The 22941-nt window shown below is 39.8% G+C and overlaps 2 protein-coding genes across 2 annotated transcripts; both read left to right on the top strand.

Moving 5' to 3' along the window:
* The first annotated feature begins 2396 nt into the window (after positions 1-2396).
* On the top strand, positions 2397-3335 carry LOC148113879 (olfactory receptor 5P56-like). The gene has a single exon (XM_087893508.1). The coding sequence runs from the start codon at positions 2397-2399 to the stop codon at positions 3333-3335; it is 939 nt and encodes a 312-aa protein (XP_087749634.1).
* A 10575-nt stretch (positions 3336-13910) lies between these two features.
* On the top strand, positions 13911-15782 carry LOC117658646 (olfactory receptor 2W1-like). Its single transcript, XM_060690232.2, has one exon. It carries the CDS (start codon positions 14789-14791, stop codon positions 15707-15709), a length of 921 nt encoding a protein of 306 aa, XP_060546215.1. The 5' UTR covers positions 13911-14788; the 3' UTR covers positions 15710-15782.
* Positions 15783-22941: the final 7159 nt, after the last annotated feature.

Here is a 22941-nt window from a genome sequence, read left to right as displayed (position 1 = left end):
TTCTGCAGGGTTTGAAGGGATCTGTAAGGGTTAAGCAGCTTTAATCTTGCCAATGTAACTGGATGGGTTGAGTGAAGATGATGCTTTTACAGAACACAGAATAGTGGGGTTAGAAGGAATCTTGGAGATCTTCTGATCCAATCTCCTGATCAAGAAGGAGACCCTTTACCATTTTTTTTTGCTTTAATTTATATGCCGCCCTTCTCCAGAGACTCAGGCGGCTTACAATGCGTTAAGCAATAGCCTTCATACTTTTGTATATTTATACAAAGTCAGCTTATTGCCCCCCACAATCTGGGTCCTCATTTCACCTACCTTTGAAAGGATGGAAGTTTGAGTCAAGCTTGAGTCTGGTGAGATTTGAACTTGCAGTAATTGCAAGCAGCAGTTGTTAATAACAGTGCTTTAGTCCACTGTACTACACTACTACAGGCTCTTTTACATTCCAGACAAATGGCTGTCCAATCTCTTTTTAAAAACCTCTAGTGATGGAGGACCCACAATTTTTCACGACAGGCAGCTGTACTGATTAATTGTTATCACTAATAAAATCAAATGACATAACTTTTGATAAAGTTTCTTTTACAATTCTTTAAGTAAGTTACACCCAAATAGATAACAGGCATGTGAGTAGGATGCAAGAAAAGCTACACGTAGTAAGAAATAGTATGCAATGTTTCTCATTTCTCAGCCAGCTAGGTTTAGTCACCTTTCTTGACTTTTCTTTGGAATTTCTAGTTTCTGCAAGTATTAGTCCTTCTTTAGACATGAAAGCCAGCTGGATGACTGAACCAATCACTCACTCTCCTCCAAAATCATCTCACAGGGGTGTTGTGGAGAAAATAAGAGAAGAAAGAAGTATTCAGTGATGTTGTTAGTTGCGAAGTCGTGTCTGACCCATTGCAACCCCATGGACAACATTCCTCTAGACCTTCCTGTCCTCTACTATTCCCCAGAGTCCATTTAAGCTCACGCCAGCTGCTTCATTGACTCCATCCAGCTACCTCGTTCTCTGCCGTCCCCTTTTTCTTTTGCCCTCAATTGTTCCCAGCATTAGGCTCTTCTCCAGTGAGTCCTTCCTTCTCATTAGGTGGCCAAAATATTTGAGTTTCATCTTCAGGATCTGGCCTTCTAAAGAGCAGTCAGGATTGATCTCCTCTAGGACTGACCAGTTTGATCACCTTGCAGTCCAAGGGACTCGCAGGAGTCTTCTTCAGCACCATAGTTCAAAGGGCTCAATTCTTTGGTGCTCAGCCTTCCTTGTAGTTCAACTTTCACAGCCATACATTGCAATTGGGAAAACTATAGTCTTAACTATATGAACTTTTGTTGGCAGAGTGATGTCTCTGCTTTTTAATATGCTGTCTAGATTTGCCATGGCTTTCCTCCCCAGGAGCAAGCGTCTTTCTTGACTGTAGTCCCCATCTGCGGTGAGCTTGGAGCCCAGGAAAATAAAATCTGTCACTACCTCCATTTCTTCCCCATCTATTTGCCAGGAATTGAGAGTGCTGGGTGCCATGATCTTAGTTTTCTTAATGTTGAGTTTCAAATCAGCTTAATGAGATATTTTATTTATTTGTGTCCCAACTTTATTATTATTTTTTTTTACAAATAATTCAATTCAAGAATCTTATTTTATTAGATAAAATTGCTGAATTGTATTATTTGTAAAAAAAAAAGTTGGGGTACAAATAAATAAAATATCTCATTAAAAATGCTTGAGAAATTCCACTGGCATGGTGATTTTACATGGAGGCAAAAAATACCCATGTCATTTATTTGTCTAATTTTAAAAAGCATTCTAAAAAGCAGAGACATCACCCTAACAACAAAAGTGCCTATAGTCAAGGCTATGGTTTTCCCACTTGCAATGTACGGCTGTGAAAGTTGGACCATAAGAAAGGCTGAGTGCCAAAGAATTGAGGCCTTTAAACTATGGTGCTGGAGAAGAGTCCTGTGAGTCCCTTGGACTGTAAGGCAATCAAACCGGTCAGTCCTAGAGGAGCTCAACCCTAATTGCTCTTTAGAAGGGCAGATCCTGAAGATGAAACTAAAATACTTTGGCCACTCATTGGAGAAGAGCCTAATGCTGGGAAAGATGAAGGGCAAAAGAAGAAAGGGATGACAGAGAACACGGTGGCTGGATGGAGGCTCTGAAGCAGTAGGCGTGAACTTAAATGGACTCCAGAGGATGGTAGAGGACAGGAAGGCCTGGAAGAACATTGTCCATGGGGTCACGATGGGTCAGACATGACTTTACAACTAGCAACAACAAAAACAACTGCCTACAATAGTCTTCTATGGATATCCAATTTTTTTTTTTAAAGAATTATCTCATTTTCAGGGATTTTCACTATCTTTCAACAACTTCTTTTATCTTACAGGTAGTAAGCCAGATGGGAGCTGAGAATTTCACCTCTGTTAAAGAATTCATGTTGGTGGGACTCACAAGTCATCGAGGGACCCAGCTTCTGCTCTTTGGGGTGTTCCTCCTCATCTACTTGCTTATCCTTTTTGGCAACCTGCTGATCATCATTTTGGTATGGGCTGATTCCCAGCTACATACACCCATGTACTTTTTTCTTAGCAATCTTGCTGCGATGGAGATTGGGTTGGTTACCAGCACGCTGCCTCAGATGTTGGCTCATCTGGTCACCAGGAATGGAGTTCTGTCCTTAACGCGTTGCATGCTGCAAGGTTACTTTGGATTGAACATAGGCAGTGCTGAAAGTTTGCTGTTGGGTGTCATGGCCTATGACCGTTACTTGGCCATCTGCTCTCCCTTGTTGTATGCTACAGCCATGAGCAAGCTCCACCAGGTCCTGCTTGTCAGCACATGCTGGATCATTGGCTTTGCATTTTCCATGATTTATGTCGTCAGTATTTTTCGTCATTCTTTCTGTGGTCCTAATCTCATTGACCACTTCGGGTGTGAACTGCCTATTGTGCTGAATCTTGCATGTGGTGACATAAAAATGACTAAAGCCATTGTCTCTGGTTTATCAGCATTCATGGTTTTCATCCCCCTTTCAATTATCTTGTCTTCCTATGGATTCATTCTGCATTCTATATTGAACATGCGGTCAACTGCACGAAGGAGTAAGGCCTTCTCCACTTGTGGGTCCCACCTTACCGTAGTCATCTTGTTCTATGGCACCGTTATTTCTATGTACATTATCCCCCACCCAGACTCAGGTTCTGCTCACAACATGGAAATGACCATCTGTTATCTAGTAGTTACTCCCCTGCTTAACCCTGTCATCTACACCTTGCGGAACAAGGAGATTCATTCAGCAGTGATCAAGATGGCGAGAAGATGGCGCTTAGAGCAATGAATATGACCCTGGACATCTTGCTGGGCTGGTGTTTTGTTATGTTTTCTTTCAACTGAGGGAGGCTGACTATAAAAATAATACTAGACTGTTTTAACTGTTCCTGCTCTTTTGTAAGGATGATGAGGTGGAAAAGCAGGCAGGAAAATAGACTGGAGTAGAATGGAATGGAATGGAATGGAGTGTGGAGTGTGGAGTGGAACAGAACAGAACAGAACAGAACAGAACAGAATAGTTGGAAGAGACCTTGGAGGTCATCTAGTCCAACCCCCTGCTCAGGCAGAAAACCCTGTACCATTTCAGGCAAATGGTTGTCCAATCTCTTCTTTAAAACTTCCAGTGTTGGAGCATTCACAACTTCTAGAGGCAAGTTGTTCTGAAGCAAGTAAGCCCAAATACCAGTAAATTGATATCAAAGGATGGGTAGATTGACCTTTAGTTGTTTGTATCTCTGTCACAAGATTAGGAAAGTACCAACTTCTTGCTAAATGTACTTGTATGCTTAATGACCTTTGTATCATATTATTCTGTAACACAATATTTGGCACGTGAGGAATTCTGAAACTAGCAGATGGTGTAAGATATGCAAGATATAACCCTATATGGAATATGTACCGAAAGATAACTTCTTTTTATATCCTGTTTTGATGTGCTGTATCTTGATACATATAAGGAAATGTAAAGCTTCAGTAAAACTAGAATTGCAAAACCTATAAAAGATAGACTCCGGGCATAGCCCAGGGTTCAGACTTTGCCAAACTATTACTCTGAACCTTTGCTAGCAAATAAACCTGTGTTCTCCAACTTTCGTGGTCTTGTCTCCTGATTTTGGGAACGTGGAGTTCCCGCAACAGTTCCACTGATTAATTCTTCTAATTGTCACAAAATTTCTCCTTAGTTCTAGGTTGCTTCTCTCCTTGACTAGTTTCCATCCATTGATTCTTGTTCTGCCCTCAGGTGCTTTGGAGAATAGCTTGACTCTCTCTTCTGCCACCAATAGCCTCCCACCGACCAGTTCGTTCCCACAGAGAGGGCCTCCTCAGGGTGCCATCAGCCAAGTTATGTCGGCTGGCGACGCCCAGGGGGAGGGCCTTCTCTGTGGGAGCCCCAGCCCTGTGGAATGAACTGCCCCCGGAAATTCGTAAGATCTCCGACCTCCGGGTGTTTCGCTGCGCATTGAAGACCCTGTTGTTCCGCCAGGCCGGACTATCAACACAATAGTTTTAAATTGGGGTATTTAAATTTATTGGGGTTTTAAATTTGAGCCACTTATTTAATTATTTTAAATTTTATATCATTGTTTTGTCTGTGTTTTTAAATAGGCTGTACACCACCCTGAGTCCTTCGGGAGAAGGGCGGTATAGAAATAAAATTATTATTATTATTATTATTATTCCTTGTGGCAACCCCTGAGATTTTAGAAGAGTTCTATCATGTCACTCCTAGTCTTTCTTTTCATAAATCTAGACAAAGCCAATTCCACCAACCATTTCTTATATGTTTTAGCCTTCAGGCCTTTGATCATCTTAGTTGCTCTTCTCTGAACTTTTTCCAAAGTCTCAACATCTTTTTTGTAGTATGGTGACCAAAATTGGTTGCAGTATTCTAGGTGTGGTCTTACTAGGGTTTTATAAAGCAGTATATTTGAGATTAAGGTTAATGTCAAGGTTCCAAGTAATACCCCCAATGAAAGGAGACTCCGAGGCTTGAAGTTCCTCAAAGTTCCTTTTTATTAGAGATGTCATATTGGCACATCTGGGAAAACCCGAATCTGAAAGCTTCCAGGTTTTTCCCACCCAAAGGAAAGTTCAAGTCCCTTCCCAGCACCCACACGTCCATCATATGGCCCAATCAAACCACTGTCTGAATGAGAGATACCTCCCCGTCCCAACCCTCCAGATGCAGGGCAAGATGTCCTTCACTCCCTGAGAAAGGAACGTTATTTTGACTATATATCACCCATGCTCCATACAATCCCCGCTCCCAATTTCCCACAGTAGTAAATGTGGCAGGCCTGAAGACCCAATGCAAAAGATTGCTTCCAAACCTTACATGTGGCATTTATTGACAAAATATGAACATATCCCAGAAAAACAGGAACATGTGAGAAAGGAATTCAGGATTGCCCTGTCATGATACTTTTTGGTGTAAGAGAAAGAAAGGGGAAATGCTGTTAGGTTTTCAAGATATAAACACTCCATATCAATAAAGTAGAGTTCTAATATTTCTTGTAAACTCCGTTCCTTCTCTTGGCCCTCATCAAAGGAGTGACAAAGAGTTGTGACGAAATAATTTTTGTGCTTTTGAGTAAGTCTTGATTCCTGGTGATTCTGTGAACAAGTCCATGGAGTTTTCCTAGCAATATTTTTCACCAATGGTTGTCATTGCCTTTTTCCTAGGACCGAGAAAAAGCAACTCCTTTCTCATCCAGCTAGCTTTATGCCAAAGGTTGAACTAGAGCTCACAGTCTTCCAGTTTCTAGCCTGATGTCTTAATTACACTTAACTGGTTCTTGATGAAATGATAAATTTCTCCATTAGTACAATTCAAATAGTCATTTGGACACTTTCTCATATGGAAAACAGGTAAAGAACTAAACTAACTGATCTGAGCTCCATGAATTTGGATCAGAGGTGATATTCAGCAGGTTCTGACCAGTTCTGGAGAACTGGTAGCAGAAATCTTGAGTAGTTCAGAGAACCGGTAAATACCACCTCTGACTGTCATGCCATGTCATGCCACGCCCACCAAGCCATGCCCACAGAACCAGTAGTAAAAAGTTTTGAATCCCACCACTGATCTGGATAAACACTAAAAGATGATTATAGTTATAGTATAAGTATGGTAAGAATTTCTGAATTCTTTGGGCTAAAAACAAGTTGATAGTTGCAGAAAGTAAGAAAAAGAAAGAGAAATAATACACATTAAAGCAAATGAAAAGAGAGAAACACTATCCTTGTTAAAATAAGCCTGACATTTTGTGAAATATCCCTAAATAGAACCAGTTAATATTTAACATTAATTGTTCATTCAATATTGTTATATAAAATTTGAATTTTTGTCAACCAACATTTACACTGAGTATAATATTAATCTAATTTTCTACTTCTCCAGTTAAGATTGTACTTCCAAAACAACGAATGTGACAATAGGTATAATCTTAGTACTATACATTTAGAATTATCATTTTGAAGGGCTGATAGATTTTAAACAATTTGTCTATTCTCAAAACAAAACAAAATTATAGTACTATCAATCAAATGCTAAATATATTTCATCTCAGTAGCAAAGTAATTGGAAAAAATAACTTTCTGGCCTCAAAAATAAAACCCCCATCTTATTCTACATCAAAACAAAATGGCTACCTAAATATTGATATGAGATAATAGGAATTAGTTGAACTGAATGTTTCTAAAAGCATATTGTTTTTTGGAGTAGAGTAGGGGTGTTAAACTTGCATCATCACAGCATCGTCACATGATATATCATGACTTTTTCCCTCTTTTCTAAACTGGGTGTGAGTGTGGCCATAGCATGATGCATCCGGCCTGCGGCCCATGAGTTTGACAGCCCTGGAGTAGAGTTTCTGGGGAAGAAAGGCAGACTGAAGACAGCTTCATGAAAAGCAGAGCCAACTTTTGCAGCAAAGTTTGGCTCCAATTGAAAAAAAGATGTGAAGCTGAAGAGAGTTCCAAACTGCTCTCCGTACAAATGTTTCCCATGAAAAAAACTGCATGATACCAGTGTTTCAATATTTGAGGGGCTGCCACAAAGAAGAGGGGTCGATCTATTTTCCAAAGCACCTGAAGCCAGGAAAAGAAACTATGGATGGAAAGCAAACAAGAAGAGAAGCAACCTAGAACTAAGGAGAAGATTCCTGACAGAACAATTAATCAGTGGAACAGCTTGCCTTCAGAAATTGTGGGTGCTCCATCACTGGAGGCTTTTAAGGAGATATATTTGTTTGAAACGGTATAGGGCCGTGATGGTGAACCTATGGCAAGCATGCCCAAAGTGGCACACGAAGCCTTGTTGCCCAGCACATGTGGCCTTGCCTGTTTGTCTTCCGGGTTTCTGGCACATATTCATGCGTGACGATCAGCTGTCCTTCATGCGTGCAGCAGTGCAGAAAACTGGTGTGGACATGCATGCCAGACAGCTGATTGTCTGGGATGCATTCTTGCTAGAACCCGGAAGATCGGTTTTTCCAGAGTGTGGCCCTGATGAGCGCAGCCCTGACGAGTGTGCATGTACGATGTTTCTGCGCTCACTGGTATAGGGTCTGCCTGGAAAGTCATTGTGTGAGTACTGTCAATATTTAATACAAGAAAATGAAGATGTATTTTTTAAGAATTTAAAATAAACAGCAATACATTGTACTGAGTTCTGACGCCACCATGTGGCAAGGGAGGAATAGAAAAGGGAGGAATAGAAAAAGAGAACGGGCCCCTGCAACAATTGAGAAGAGGGGACTACATATCAAGGATACTGGAATTGGGTCAAAACCTTGTTAATCAGTATGACTCTACCCTAGGTCAAAACTGCTGGTTGTGTTTACCTGCTAGTCCTTCATCTTATCATGCTGTCCCAGTTGAGCAAGATCTCTGGGAAAGGACAAAGGCTACCCTAGTCCTTAAAAAGGATATTAGACACAAAGCAGCAACATCAAAGTTTCAAGGAGATTTTTATAAGGCATTCCAACAGCTGGGAAAAAGCTGCCTCCCTATTGCTGGCCCAATAGCCACAGGTGTGGAACTCATAGGGTCACCTTCCCTGTGTATAAAGAGACATCAGAAACCTGGTAGGCCTATAGGATACCTGACAAAAGAACAATGTCCATCAGAAGTGTACCTTGGTCCTAGAATGAACCTTAGGGATGTAAAACTAACCAAAGATCTTTTTCCTTCTGCACACTTTCTCATCACCACCAACTGCCATCATCACAAGATGGGCAGGATGGAAGAGGTCCTGGAATGTATCCAAGGAAAGGTGCCCCAGTCTATTCCAACCCCCTTGCTTCCCTATCTGGCTTTTCATTAGGTCCAGCACAGGTTTATGTGTCTTCTTTTCCCCTGGGAATACTACCTCCCGGTATCTTTTTGAAGGTCCAATCCTCAGAGATAAGCAAAAGGACCCTTCACTAGAAGTCCCATTACAGCCACTTGCTGGAATGTTTGTGGCGGGGACTTTTGGGGTCTGGACTAATGAAAAAAACCATCGGACCCATGCTTTCTCCATGAACATAGGCATATGTGTAAAGGTAAAAGGAGTTTTCTTCTTTTGCCGGAAGGATGCGTATTTATGTTTGCCAACAATTTGGACTGGAACATGCACACTAGTACATCCTTTTTCTAAAATAGGTGTTGTCAGTGGAGAACATACCATCCCTGTTCCTCTCATGGGGCATGTTCAGAAATGGGCACCAATCCTAGTCCCACAATTAGTAATCATGGAGATAGGACCTGCAGTTGGAATAGGTATAGGTGGAGTGACACACTCAGTAATACAGTTTCAGCAATTATCAGAGGAGCTCCAAGAAAGCCTGAACCAAATTGCTGGAACCCTGGTAGAAGTCCAAGACCAGATTGATTCATTGGCACAGTGGTCCTACAAAACCAACGTGCCTTAGACTTCCTAACCGCAGAGAGAGGAGGTATGTGTATATTTCTGGGAGAATACTGTTGTTTCTATATGCATAAATTAGGTGTGGTCAGGGAAATTGCCAAGGATTTGCAGGATAGGGCTTCCAAGATAAGTCAGAGGTTACAAACAACTGACAGGTGGTTTTCTTGGTTGCCTGGATCCAGCTGGATTAAACAAATGTTATTCTTGTTGATATGGCTGTGGCAGGCCTAGCTTTTATTCCTTGTGTAATCCCTGTGCTGAAACAGCTATCTATCAGAGCAATGAAAGAGATACAGACTGCGAAGGAATTAGTTTTGACAGAGCGCTTTCTTGAAGATAAAAACTCTGAAACAGACACATATGTAGAAATGGAGTCTGGGAAAGAATGGAGGGAGTACCTCCAAGGATTAAGAGAGTGAAGATCAAGAAAACCTATCTCTGGCCTAGATTAATCATATTTTGTTAGATATTATATGTTAGCTTTGTTTATCCAAAGGAATGGAATGATATTTACTAAAGAGTTGAACATGTAAGGAATGGTGAAAGTTTCTGCATGGAAAAACTTTCAAAGTGGGGAATAATGTGGATAAAAGAAGGAATCATACACAGTAAGATACATGAACTGTAGGAAACCCTCTCTATTCACATTATTATAAGAGAGAAAAGTGCTTGCTTGAAGATTATATTAAAAATCAGATAAACCCCATTAAGTGGTAATATATCTTCTGATGAGACCTAGATGTCATGGAAGCCATATGGAAAACATCTGAGTGACCTCACTGTGAATGACACAAGGATATATATGTTACAAAGAGTTACTTAATCCAATAAATTTACCCAAGGACAGCAGTAAATTTCCCATTAGCAACTACAAGCACTTAAGGAAGGTTGTCTAAGCTAAGATAATCTTATAAACTAAAAATAATATTTTACTAATGGTTTAGTAATTAGGAAGTGTGTCAATTATCATATGACAGGTGTGTGTTAGCCATATATGGAGAATGTATGATCTCATGTTAACCATATATGGAAACTGCATGATCTCACCAAATCCTTTGTCTTAGAAATGTATAAAAACAGTTGTATCAGAGTTCTTTCCTTGTTCAAAGCTTCAACAAAGTGTAATAAAAGTTGGAGCATTATCTTCTTGAAGTTTTTTTCTTTAAAAGCTGATATAAAATGGATATAAATATAACACTACCCGGGTGTTCCTATTGCTGTATACCATTCAGTTCTCTAAATGTTAATAATTTTAAAATGATATTTCTGAAGTCTTTGAAAAAGTTTCATGTTTAAAACTGAAGAGGAATAAGCCAGAGGTGAAGAAGCTTCTTTGATGAGAAACGAAACATCTTCAAAGAAAAAACAGAGTCTACTGCTTACATTTCACAAATTTCGATTACTCTGGAATATTGTTTATAAATCCATGTTGATCCCAACTGAACAATGAATATTTATTATCACAGATTGACCATACCATGTTGTTGTTGTTGTTGTTGTTGTTGTTGTTGTTGTTGTTGTTGTTGTTGTTGTTAGTTGCGAAGTCGACCCATCTCGACTCCATGGACAACGTTTCTCCAGACCATCCTTCATCTACCATCCTCTGGAGTCCATTTAAGCTCATGCTGACTGCTTCAGTGACTTCATCCAGCTACCTCGTTCACTGTCGTCCCCTTCTTCTTTTGCCCTCAATCGTTCCCAGCATTAGGCTCTTCTCCAGTGAGTCCTTCCTTCTCATTTGGTGGCCAAAGTAGTTGAGTTTCATCTTCAGGATCTGGCCTTCTAAAGAGCAGTCAGGGTTGATCTCCTCTAGGACTGACTGGCTTGATCACCTTGCAGTCCAAGTGACCCTCGGGAGTCTTCTCCAGCACCATAGTTCAAAGGCCTCAATTCTTCGGCATTCTCCCTTCCTTATGGTCCAACTTTCACAGCCATACATTGCAATTGGGAAAACCATAGTATGACAACCTTGACAACCATACCATAATCTGTTCTAAAGTTTTGCCCAGTATCAATGATAGCTGACTAGTTATCGATTCCTCTTTTTCCAAAGTATTTTTTTTGAAAACAATAATGCTGGTTGGGAAATGCTGGGAATTGATGTCTGTACTTCTTGGTTGTTAAGGTTGAGAAACATTCTACCAGGAAATGTGCTTCTAAATTATCAATGACATTTGACTATGAATACATGTATAAAAGATTGCATAGTAAAAGCTACAAACAGCATGTTCTACTAGGTATACTAATAACAGATATTAGGCATTCAGACAAACTACTACAGTATTTAATTACTTCATTTACATTTCATATTTCTAAATCACCCATGTACCTCTAAGAGGGGCTGTAATATAATGTATTGTATTATTGTATTGTATTATACTACTATACTACCATCAATGAGCAGTGGTTAGAAGGCAATACTGCAGGCTACTTCTGCTGATGGCCAGCTGCCAGCAGTTCGGCAGTTCAATTTTCACCAGCTCAAAGTTGACTCAGACTTCCATCCTGCCGAGGTTGGTAAAATGAGGACCCAGATGGTTGGTGGCTGTAGGTTGACTGTAAACCACTTAGAGAGGGTTATAAAGCACTGTTCAGCAGTATATAAATTTAAATACTATTGTTCGTGTTATTGCTATTAAATACCATACAGTATGGTATGGTACAGTACGGTACCATGCCATGCCATGCCATGCCATGCCATGCCATGCCATGCCATGCTATACCATACCATACCATACCATTCATTATTCTTATTATACTTATATCACATCACATCACATCATATCATATCATGCCATATCATTATATTGTAAGATTTGAGGGACATGGATGGTTTAAAAATATGAAATTTATGAAATATAGAGGAAATAAATGAATATTGATCTTGTCTGTGGAAATCCTCATTCATTCAGGTCATCCAGGCCTACAATCTTCTCCAGATCTGGTTGAATGATGGAAAATGGAAGGAACTGAAGAAGATTTTTGGGTTGGAAGTGAAATATCTTCAAGCAAATACAAAGAAAGTCCAACTGCCTTTTGGAAAAAGCACCTTTGGGATTGAGTTTGTTTGAATGCCTGATTTTCATGAACATCATATTAAAATATTCAGCACTTATGGAAACAACAACAAAACACCAAAATGTCCATTTTCTTCTTCATAGAATCATTTAGGAGATGGATAGTGTCTTTGAGATGAGCCAAGAAATCTTTATCATGTAGTGTTGGGGCATGATACCCTCTCTCCAGATGCACATCTCAGAGAAAGAGCAAAGAATGCTGATAGGCTGGAAAATATATCAGAAGGCAAACAGAATTCTGGGAAAGGACCAAGTGTTATGTATTGAATATATATATACTTGTGTTAAGCCCTGCTAAATGAAAGTTGACCCTAACTGTTAACTCCAACTGTTTTGGAGGGAAACTTAGAACATGCATATTTGGGCGAGCTTTTTCAAGAATTATGATTGAATGAAATTACCGGCATTTTCCTGCTGTTCCTCAGTTCCAGTTTTGAGTCAATAAATGCTGCTGTAGCTATGCTGGTCTGCGTTTTGCCCTCGGAAGCCCACTACACAATAGACAGCGTAAGATAAAGAGAGTGTATAGAAAGAAACTGTGTTCATGACATTTTGGTCACCACACTATAAAAAAAACATGTTGAGACTGTAGAACAGGGATGTCAAACTCATGGCCTGCAGGCCAGATACGTCACGTGCTGACCATGCCCACCCCTGGTTTAGCGAAGGGGGAAAAAGTCCCAATATGTCATGTGACAATGACGTGACAATGTGAGTTTGACACTCCTGCTATAGAAAGAATGCTGAGTAGAACAACGAAGATGATTAGGGGACTGGAGGCAAAAACATATGAAGAATGATTACAGGAATTTAGCATGGCTAATCTAGTGAAGAGAAGGACCAGGGGAGACATGACAGCAGGGTTCCATTACTTGAGAGGTTGTCACAGAGAGGAGGAGGCCAATCTATTTTCCAGAGCACCTGAAGGCCAGACAAGGAATAATGGATGGAAACTAATCAAGGCGATATTCAACCTAGAAATAAGGAGAATTTTTCTGACAGTGAGAACACTCAACCAATGGAACAGAAGTTGCCTTCAGAAGTTGTGAAAGCTTCATCAATGGAAGCTTTCAAAATGAGACTAGACTGCCATCTGTCAGAAATGGTGTAGGGTCTCCTGCTTGGGTGATGGGTTGGACTAGATGACCTACAAGGTTCGTTCCAGCTCTGTTATTCTGTAAATTCTGTTGGCTATTCATTATTTTACCTCTGTTGATACATTCAAATAATGTTCTGTCCTTGATTTAAGAAACCCAAGAGGTCAAGATGAGGAGCAACAAGGCAGGAACAATTTAGTGGAAATGCCCCTAGAGACCACAGGAATTTCATTGGGATCATGATCTCATAGCAATTTTCTTTCAAAGTTAAAGTTAAAGAGAAAAGTTAAAGAGAAAGAAAAGCAAAGAAAGTTTTGTATTCCCAATGGTATCATGCAGAATTCTTATTGATCTGTATGTGCTCATATACATTCTAAATAATTACAAGACTTCTTCAGAGAGTATATGATTCTCCTATGAGAAGAGAATAATATACTTATGTTCATGTTCTTAATGGTCATGAATATGTTGAGCTCCTTGTCACCTTTGGTGACAGTTTCTGCAGGGTCTTCCAAGAGAGAACCACCAATTCCAGAATAGATGCACAATGTCTGGCTTTCATAAAAAGCATGTGGATCATCCATCTTACTGGGCACTTTAGTAGCAACTGATAACACACTTGGCTCTTCTTCTTTTTTTTTTTTGATGGATGAAGAACATCTTGTGAAGCAGAAAGGTAAAATTCTCTTCTTCCATTGGAGAAAACAGATACATTCTTTCCTGATCTTACCTGAACAGGAGTTCCTTTATAATCTCATCATGAAATTCTGCTGAGATATCCTTTGTTTTCCTAGAAAAATAATCTGTGTTACTATAATAAAGAAAGCTTAATATGGGCATGTTCTAACTTGTTTCCTAATTTGAATTTAATTGAAGTAAAGTTTGATTAAGCAAACACAGATATTTCTTTTCTTTTGGATAGACCCTAGAACTTTTCCTCTCACAAGTATTACTTCTTAAACTGTTACTGAATGTATATATTGTGTGTCAGAATAATATTCAAGCAATGCTGAAATAGAATCTTTCAAGAAACTCATAACTATATTGTTTTATTTTGGTGCCTATCCCTGAGTTTCAAGCCAGGGATAGAACTGCCTTATGTATATTTTCCAGCATGGGAAAATGTTTGCAGTTTCGAAAACTCTGGTCATTTTTGGAGACTACTACTAAGCCTGCAAAAGTTCATAAAGTCTTATTTAAGTCAATTGCAAAAAGTCAGTCTGTCAGGACTGCAGTAACTGAAAAAAAAAAGAAAGCTTAAAATGAAGTCAAATATTTAGAATTGTCTGAGAAGCAAAAAAAAAAGAAAAAAAGAAAAAAAAAGAGCCCACTTAATTGCTATGGCAGTTGGCAAAAACAAGACTTCATCCCAATTGTTAAGATTCTCATTAACATGATATTTATACAGCAAATTTATTTTGCTCCAAATATAGGAAAACTGATAGGGAAAAAGAAGACCAGGAATAATTTTTTACCTGATCGTAGTTTTGTTGTTCCCTGCATCAAAGCACCCTTATCTTCAAATGTTGATAATATTTCCTGGAATAATTCCTGATATGAGAATGGCTATTATATTTTGGTGTAATTCCATATTTTGAAAAATGATAATCAGTCTAATTGTCCCTCATTCTTTTTCCTTCTCCTCAGACAGGAAGCCATGACAGATGCTGAGAACTTCACCTCCGTCAAGGAATTCATCCTGCTGGGACTCACCAGCCAGAGAAAAATCCAGCTTCTCCTCTTTGGGATCATTCTTATCATCTACTTGCTTACAGTTTTGGGGAACTTGCTAATCATCATATTGGTGCAGGGTGATGTAAATCTCCACACACCCATGTATTATTTTCTTTCCCAACTTGCAGGGGTAGATATCTGCTATGTTACCAGCACCATGCCTCTCATGTTGACTCAGCTCCTGGCAGATGATGGAACCATTTCTTTCACATTCTGTATGATCCAGATGTACATAGCCTTGGCTACGGCTGCTGTTGAGATTCTCCTGTTGGGGGTCATGGCCTATGACCGCTACCTGGCCATCTGCCGACCTTTACTTTACCCTGTTCTCATGGGCAAACACTGCCAGTTGCAGTTCACTTTAGCATGCTGGATCATAGCTCCTCTGATCTGTGTGATTTGCATTGTGTGCCTCATTTGCCAAAACTATTGTGGTCCCAATCGGATCGATCATTTCATATGTGAGTTGCCAGTGGTGTTGAAACTTGCATGTGGTGATACAAATATTACTGAGGACATCATTTTTGGCATAGGCTCATGTGTCCTTTTGGTTCCCCTTTCTTTTATATTGACCTCCTATGGATTTATTCTTCACTCTGTGTCACAAATGAAATCACGTGTTGGGAGGCACAAGACTTTCTCTACCTGTGTCTCCCATCTCCTTGTGGTCTCCTTGTTTTATGGCCCTTCCATCTGCATGTATCTGCTTCCAAAGACTGATTCAGCACCTAATCGCGATAAACAAATTGCAGTCTTCTATGTTGTGATCACTCCTCTCCTCAACTCTATCATTTATACTCTGCGAAATAAGGACATTCATAGGGCAGCAGCCAAGATCTTGTGAAGAAGGACCTTTGAACAAAACTTATAGGGTTTTTGTCATGATTAATGAACCTAAATAAAAAAAAGCCCTGATGATCTAACAGTGGCTGATTGTGAGTATTGCTCTGCAATAATTTGAAAGTCTGTGTTTGTCAACCTTTAAATCAACTCCATTCTGTGGATGATCTATCTCTCAGCCTAGTCTTTACTCAGTAATTGTGTTGAGATGTTAAAACCTCAAAGTGTAGCTCTTATGAAATGTGGAATATGCTGCTCTTGTTTCGACTTTCTTGGTTGTGGTGTATAAACCTTGAGAAAGTATCATGCTTTAAACCAGTGGTTCTCAACCTTCCTAATGCTGCGACCGTTTAATACAGTTCCTCATGTTGTGGTGACCCCCAACCAGGGGTGGGTTCTAAATTTTTTTACTACTGGTTCTGTGGGCGTGGCTTATTTTGTGGGCGTGGCTTGGAAGTCATGTGACTGGGTGGGCATGGCTATGTGTATAGGGACTACTCAGAGGGCTGAAAAAAGTCATTTCTGACAGGTCCTCGGACTTTTGACTGGTCCTCACACTTATGACCATCCTCACATTTATCCCCGTGCAGCATTCTTAATAACCATGTCACTCATTTCACAACTGCTTCTTTTCACCATGGTGATAAGATAGGGAAAAAATGTAAAATGTGACGATAGTCGTAAATTCGAGATCTGGTCAAAAGTGCGAGGACCAGTCAAAAATAACTTTTTCAGCCCTCTGAGTAGTCCATATGCATAAAAGGATACAGCAATAGAGAGGGATGAAGGAAGGGAAGGGAAATTAGAGTAGGAGTGAGGGTAAGAGAGGGAGGAAGAGAGGAGGAGAAGGAGAAAGGAAGAGGAAGTAGGGAGGAGAAGAAGAGGGGAAAGAGAAAGTAAGAAGGAAAGAAAAGAGAGAGGTGGTAGGTTTGAGGAGAAAGATTGCTGTACAATAAAAAAGATGAAAGGGAAGAAAGCCAACCCCAAACAAATATAAAGATATTAAGATAAAGAATGAATTGTTAAACTTTAAAGAATAAAAGAGAACAAATATGAATAAATAGCAATAATTAGAAACACACATACAAACATACAATGTATTTTCTTTGAACAGAGTATTTGGCCGGTTCACAAATTTAAACAGTGTTTAGTCATTTCAATTAAATTTACAATTTCTATATTCCCTTTTTGCCATATTTATTCCTCATCTATTTTTGTAAAAAAAACAATATTACCTTTCATCCTCATCTCTAATCTTAATCAAATTCAATTTTTCCCTTCTATATTATATCCCTTCCCATTGTCATCTATTTTTATATCCATCCTCACATTGGTTAATTATGTAATATTACAGTTGTTTAATATAAATTCAACATTTTAATATAAATCAATTAGTTATATAACTACCTTTTTTGTATATTAATCAATATGAACATGAATATTCCAATTATTTCCATGCAATCCAATTTCTTACAAATCAATTAATTATATTTACCAATAATAATAAACCAAATAATTTCCCCCATATATTCCTCCAAACCACAACTTAACCATTTCTGCTTTCAACACAATATACAATTAATAATATCTCAATTATTACAATTTCCTAGTTAAATAGAGCTATTTTTCTTTTGTGTTTTAAAATCTTGAACTCTCCTCTTTTTCCCTAAATTTCCCATTGTTTGCACCTACCTTTTTTGGTGAGGAAAAAGAAAAGAAATCTGCCTGCCTAATTTTCCAACGTTGCAGCAACAGCAAAGCCAACAGCCTGCTTTACTTTCAGTTTCATTTTTCAGCATAGCTAGGGGAAAAAAAATTGCTCCAGCAAGCAGCAGAGCCCTGAGCAGAACAGCTGAGAGCAAATCAGCTGAGAGTTGGGAGCCGATCTAACCAAGAGCTAATTAGCCTACGCTGAAGCTCTGCGGGCCAATAAAATTACAAAAAAACACTGAACCATTTGTTAAATTGCTGGCTCGCCCGCCCCTTGCTCACCACTATTTATTGGCAATAAATAATGGTGCAGAGGGGTGGGGCAAGCCAGCAATTTAACAAGCGGTTCAGCGGAACCCCCTAGAACTGGCAGAATCCCATCACTGGCTAAAGGGCGGCCCTTTGAAGCCCCGTGGCAAGAATTTAAACAGTTTTTTTTACTCTAGCAATCAGCTGGGACTCAGGAGGCAGCAATAGATTGGGAGTGGGCGGGGTAAGCGAAGTCCGGCGATCCAACAGAGCAGAGAGTGAGGGTGAGTGAAGGAGTAGGGGGGGCGAGAGAGGGCTTTGGCGACCCCTGTGAAATGGCCGTTGGACCCCCAAAGGGGTCGCAACCCCCAGGTTGAGAACCGTTGCTTTAAACTGTAGAGGAACAAATCTGATACCAAGTTAACCTCCTATAAAAATGAGGGATTATGGGATTCAGGTAGGTAAGATTTAACCTATTCCTTAGTTTCTTTATTCTTGGTATATATTTTTTGTTAGTCCATGCTGCCCTCAAAGAAACAATATCATCTTCTAGATTTTCACAAGATGGCTATATAATCTGTCCTATAATTTTTACTGGCATTATTGTTAGCTGACCAGAATAAGTCTTCATTTCTATCCAATATTTCAGAAAAAAGGGAAAATGTGCTTTGGAATATGCAGCAGTGAAATGAATGAAACTCAGGAGTAATTTCCTGACAGTTAGAACAATTAATCAATGGAACGACTAGCCTCCATAAGTTTTGGGTGCTCCAACCTTGGACGTTTTTAAGAAGAGATTGGACAACCATTTGCCTGAAATGGTATAGGGCTTCCTGCCTGAGCAGAGGGTTGGACTAGAAGACCTTCAATGTGACTTCCAATTCTATTATTCTGTTATTCTGTTCTGTTATAATTCAATGAGATTTTATTTTAGATAGGTGAGATTAAACCTATCTTTAAACATTTGTCCTATACTTTTTTTAATAAGCATTTGGTTACTGGTCAGAATGAGTCTACCTTTCTATCCATCACCTTAGAAAACAGCGAAAACATATTCTGGAATATGCTGCAATGGATTCAGCGATGTTTTATTTTCAGTAGACATTAATAGGATTGCATTGCAAGGTCTTCCAGAGAACATGTATCACTCATAGTGTTGAAATATTGTAGAAATCTGTCTGAATGTACCATAACAATGAACAAAACACTGTCTATGGAAGATCCTGCTCAATTTAGCACATATTGGGGGAAGATACATTGCTCTGAATGTTGTGAACTAAATTCAGGATAATATGGCTTTTTAAAAAAATAAATGACAAAGTGTAATATCTTCTTGATTTTTTTTAATTATTCATTTATTTATTTATTATCAGATTTATATACTGCCCTTCTCCTGAAGGACTCAGGACGGTGCACAGCCAAAGTAAAAACATAAATACAAACATTGAAATACAGTTAAAAAGATATATATGCGTTTGGCCCCATAGTTAAAAAAACAATAACAAACCTATTAAAAATATTTTTAAAAAGTGTTAAGCCAGCCTGGCTTGCTGAAAACGAAAGGTCTTAAGGGCACGGCGGAAGGCACCGAGGTCTTGGATTCTCCTTATCTCTGGGGGCAGCTGATTCCAGAGGGCCCTCCCCCTGGGGGCCACCAGTCTACATTGCTTGGCCGATGGCACCCTGAGGAGGCCGTCTCTGTGGGAGCGCAGAGGTAGGTGGGAAGCCATTGGTAACAGCAGGTGGTCTCGAAGATATCCAGGTCCTATGCCATGGAGCACTTTAAAGGTGATAACCAACACGTTGAAGTGCACCCAGAAGACCACTGGAAGCCAGTGCAGCTCACGCAGGAGAGGTGCTATGTGGGAGCACCATTCAGTTGCTCCCGTAACTACCTGCGTGGCCGCATTCTGGACCAATTGGAGCCTCTGGGTGCTCTTCAAGGGGAGCCCTATGTAGAGAGCATTGCCATAGTCCAGGCGAGAGGTGACGAGGGCATGAGTGACTGTGCACAAGGAATCCTGATCTAGGAAGGGCCGCAACTGGCGGATCAGGCGAACCTGATAAAAAGTCCCCCTGGCTACAGCCGTCAGATGTTCCTCCAGGGACAGCTGCGTATCCAGGAGGATGCCCAAATTGCGAGTCCTCTCCGTGGGGGCCAAAGACTCGCCCCCAATAGTCAGTGATGGTGTCAACTGACTATATCGGGATGCTGGAAACAACAGCCATTCAGTCTTGGATGGGTTGAGCCTGAGCCTGTTCCTCCCCATCCAGATCCGCACGGCCTCCAGGCACCGGGACATCACTTCAAGAGCATCATTGGGGTGGCCCGGGGTGAAGATGTATAGCTGGGTGTCATCAGTGTACTGGTGGTACTTCACCCTGAGGCCACGGATGATCTCACCGTGGTTTTAATTTAAAGGCGATCAATATAAATATAATACGCGGATGTGCTTGTATTGTTCTATACTATATTGTTCCCTCAACACTGTCAAACTAGTTACTAAGTCTGCACTATTATTAATCTTCTCATCATTCCTATCACCCATCTCCCCCCACTTATGACTGTATGACTGTTGCTGGTATCCTTATGATTTATATTGATTGTTTCTTAATATGATTTGATTGCTTGTTTGTGCCCTATGATGATCATTAAGTGTTATACCTTATGATTCTTGACAAATGTATCTTTTCTTTTATGTACTCTGAGAGTGTATGCACCAAGACAAATTCCTTGTGTGTCCAATCACACTTGGCCAATAAAGAATTCCATTCCATTCCATTCCATTCCATTCCATTCCATTCCATTCCATTCCATTCCATTCCATTCCATTCCATTCTATTCTATGTATCTTTTTTTAAAATGTATACTGAGAGCATATGCACCAAGACAAATTCCTTGTGTGTCCAATCACACTTGGCCAATAAAGAATTCTATTCTATTCTATTCTATTCTATTCTATTCTATTCTATTCTATTCTATTCTATTCTATTCTATTCTATTCTATTCTATTCTATACCAGTTCTCCGGTAAGAATCACACTTAAAAATGAAGACAAGCAAGTCTGATACAGAATGATTCTAGGTAGAAAGGAAGTTACTGTATGGGATTCAGGCATGGGTGATATAATCTCCCAGGCTTCAAAAAACTAAGAAAGTTACAACGGCACTGAAAAAAGTGACTTACGACCGTTTTTGACGTGTATGATGGTTACAGCATCCCCTTGGTCATGTGATCGAAATTCTGATGGTTGGCATCAGATTTCTATTTATGACTTTGTCCCGTGTCATGAGATCTGCTTTTGCAACCTTCTAACAAGCAGAATCAAGGGGGAATCCAGATTCATTTAACAACCATGTTACTAATTTAAGAAATGCAATGATTCACTTAACAACTGGGGCAAGAAAAGCAGTAAGATGGGTCAAACCCACTTAACAAATGTTTCACTTAGCAACATACATTTTGGGCTCAATTGTGGTCGTAACTGGAAGGGTACCTCTAGTTCCCTTTATTGTTCCTTAAACAAAACTTATGCTGCGTCTTGCTCCCCTGGAAAGTGCTCCTACCCAATCCAGACTACATCCTCCAAAAATCTATTATTTTGGTTCCAGGAAACAGGATTATTCTTGTATATTAAATCTATGTCCTTTCTCCCCCCGCAACTTATATCATTTCTAGGTGATCCTATAATGATCCTATAATGTCCTATAATTATATCTGATATTTTTGATAGCTAAGCAGAATGAGTCAAAATTTCTATTTTACACTTCGGAATAAAGAGAAAACATACTCTGAAATATAAAGGTAAAGGTTCCCCTCGCACATATGTGCTAGTCATTCCCGACTCTAGGGGGCAGTGCTCATCTCCGTTTCAAAACCGAAGAGCCAGTGCTGTCTGAAGACATCTCCGTGGTCATGTGGCCAGCATGGCTAAATGCCAGAGGCACACCGAACACTGGGTATTAGGTATAGTTTATTGAATAGCCCGAAGGCATTTCTCACTATACACCTATATAATCACTAGGGCGGTAGCCTACTGGCTAAAAATGACCCAGATGGATGCCAGCAGACTCCCTAAAATATGTCTAGAGGAACAGCAGATTTCAAATCCTCAAAGGTATTCCTGGCTAACCCGGCTGTCAGAAATATTGAACCGATATGGTGTAGGGTTCCCGTTGTGTGACACACTGAACCAAGTTAAACAACGGATTAAAGATATACATGGGCAAATGGACATGGCAACCCTTTCAACTAATCATTCCCTTAAACTGCTGACAGCAGTTAAAACAACTTTCACCCTGGAAAAGTATTTTTTTTTTTTAATTTGATTTATATGCCGCCCTTCTCCGAAGACTCAGGGCGGCTTACAATGTGCTCAGCAATAGCCTTCATACTTTTGTATATTTATACAAAGTCAGCTTATTGCCCCCACAAACTGGGTCCTCATTTCACCTACCTTAGAAAGGATGGAAGGCTGAGTCAACCTTGAGCCTTGGCGAGATTCGAACCCTGCAGTAATTGCAGGCAGCTGGTCTTAATAACCAGCTTAATAACAGGGTGCCTTAAACCCCTGTACTACCAAGGCTCTTATTTATATTTAGAAATGCCATCAGTGGAGAGACAGTTATTTGTTAAGTTTAGATTCGAACTTCTAGATACCAACGTTAGATTCGGCCGTTATCGGAAAATCCCGTATGACAAAAGAATATGCATATGTGGGGTAAACGTTGTGGAGGACACGGCGCATATAATATTCAAATGTGGTCTCTATCAGGAAGTTAGAAATTAATATCTGTCCCCAATTATAAATAAATTTCCCCACTGGAATATAAGCCAAAAATTAGCATTTCTGTTGAGGGCTGACTCTCCTCCCCTGGTAAGAGCGATCACTCGATATCTTAAAAGGTTGACGGCAATACGAGCCAGTTATATCAAGGAAAATTTTATCGATTGTAAGAAAGATGAGCTTAGTTAGAGAGGAGCTATCCTATTTGGGTTATCTAGTCTTCTAGTCTTGGCAACTTAGCTATTGAAATTTGATATGGTAAAATTTTAATGTCATCTATCATATATTTTTAGATTGCTATTTTTGTAACTGTTTTATCTTTTTCCCTTTTTCTCTTCACCGAACACTGTTACCTTCCCACCAAAGGTGGTCCCTATTTTTCTACTTGCATTTTTTACATGCTTTCAAACTGCTAGGTTGGCAGAAGCTGGGACAAGTAACGGGAGCTCCCCCCGTTACGCGGCACTAGGGATTCGAACCGCTGAACTGC

The sequence above is a fragment of the Pantherophis guttatus genome, chromosome 4 (genome assembly GCF_059756535.1).
Source record: "Pantherophis guttatus breed Tessera chromosome 4, ASM5975653v1, whole genome shotgun sequence".
Lineage (NCBI taxonomy): Eukaryota > Metazoa > Chordata > Lepidosauria > Squamata > Colubridae > Pantherophis > Pantherophis guttatus.
Note: the sequence above shows the minus strand (reverse complement) of the source record. Positions and strands in the feature narration are given on the sequence as shown.

Coding starts and splice junctions, on each gene's coding strand:
- LOC148113879 (XM_087893508.1), top strand. CDS start 2,397: ATGGGAGCTGAGAATTTCACCTCTGTTAAAGAATTCATGTTGGTGGGA.
- LOC117658646 (XM_060690232.2), top strand. CDS start 14,789: ATGACAGATGCTGAGAACTTCACCTCCGTCAAGGAATTCATCCTGCTG.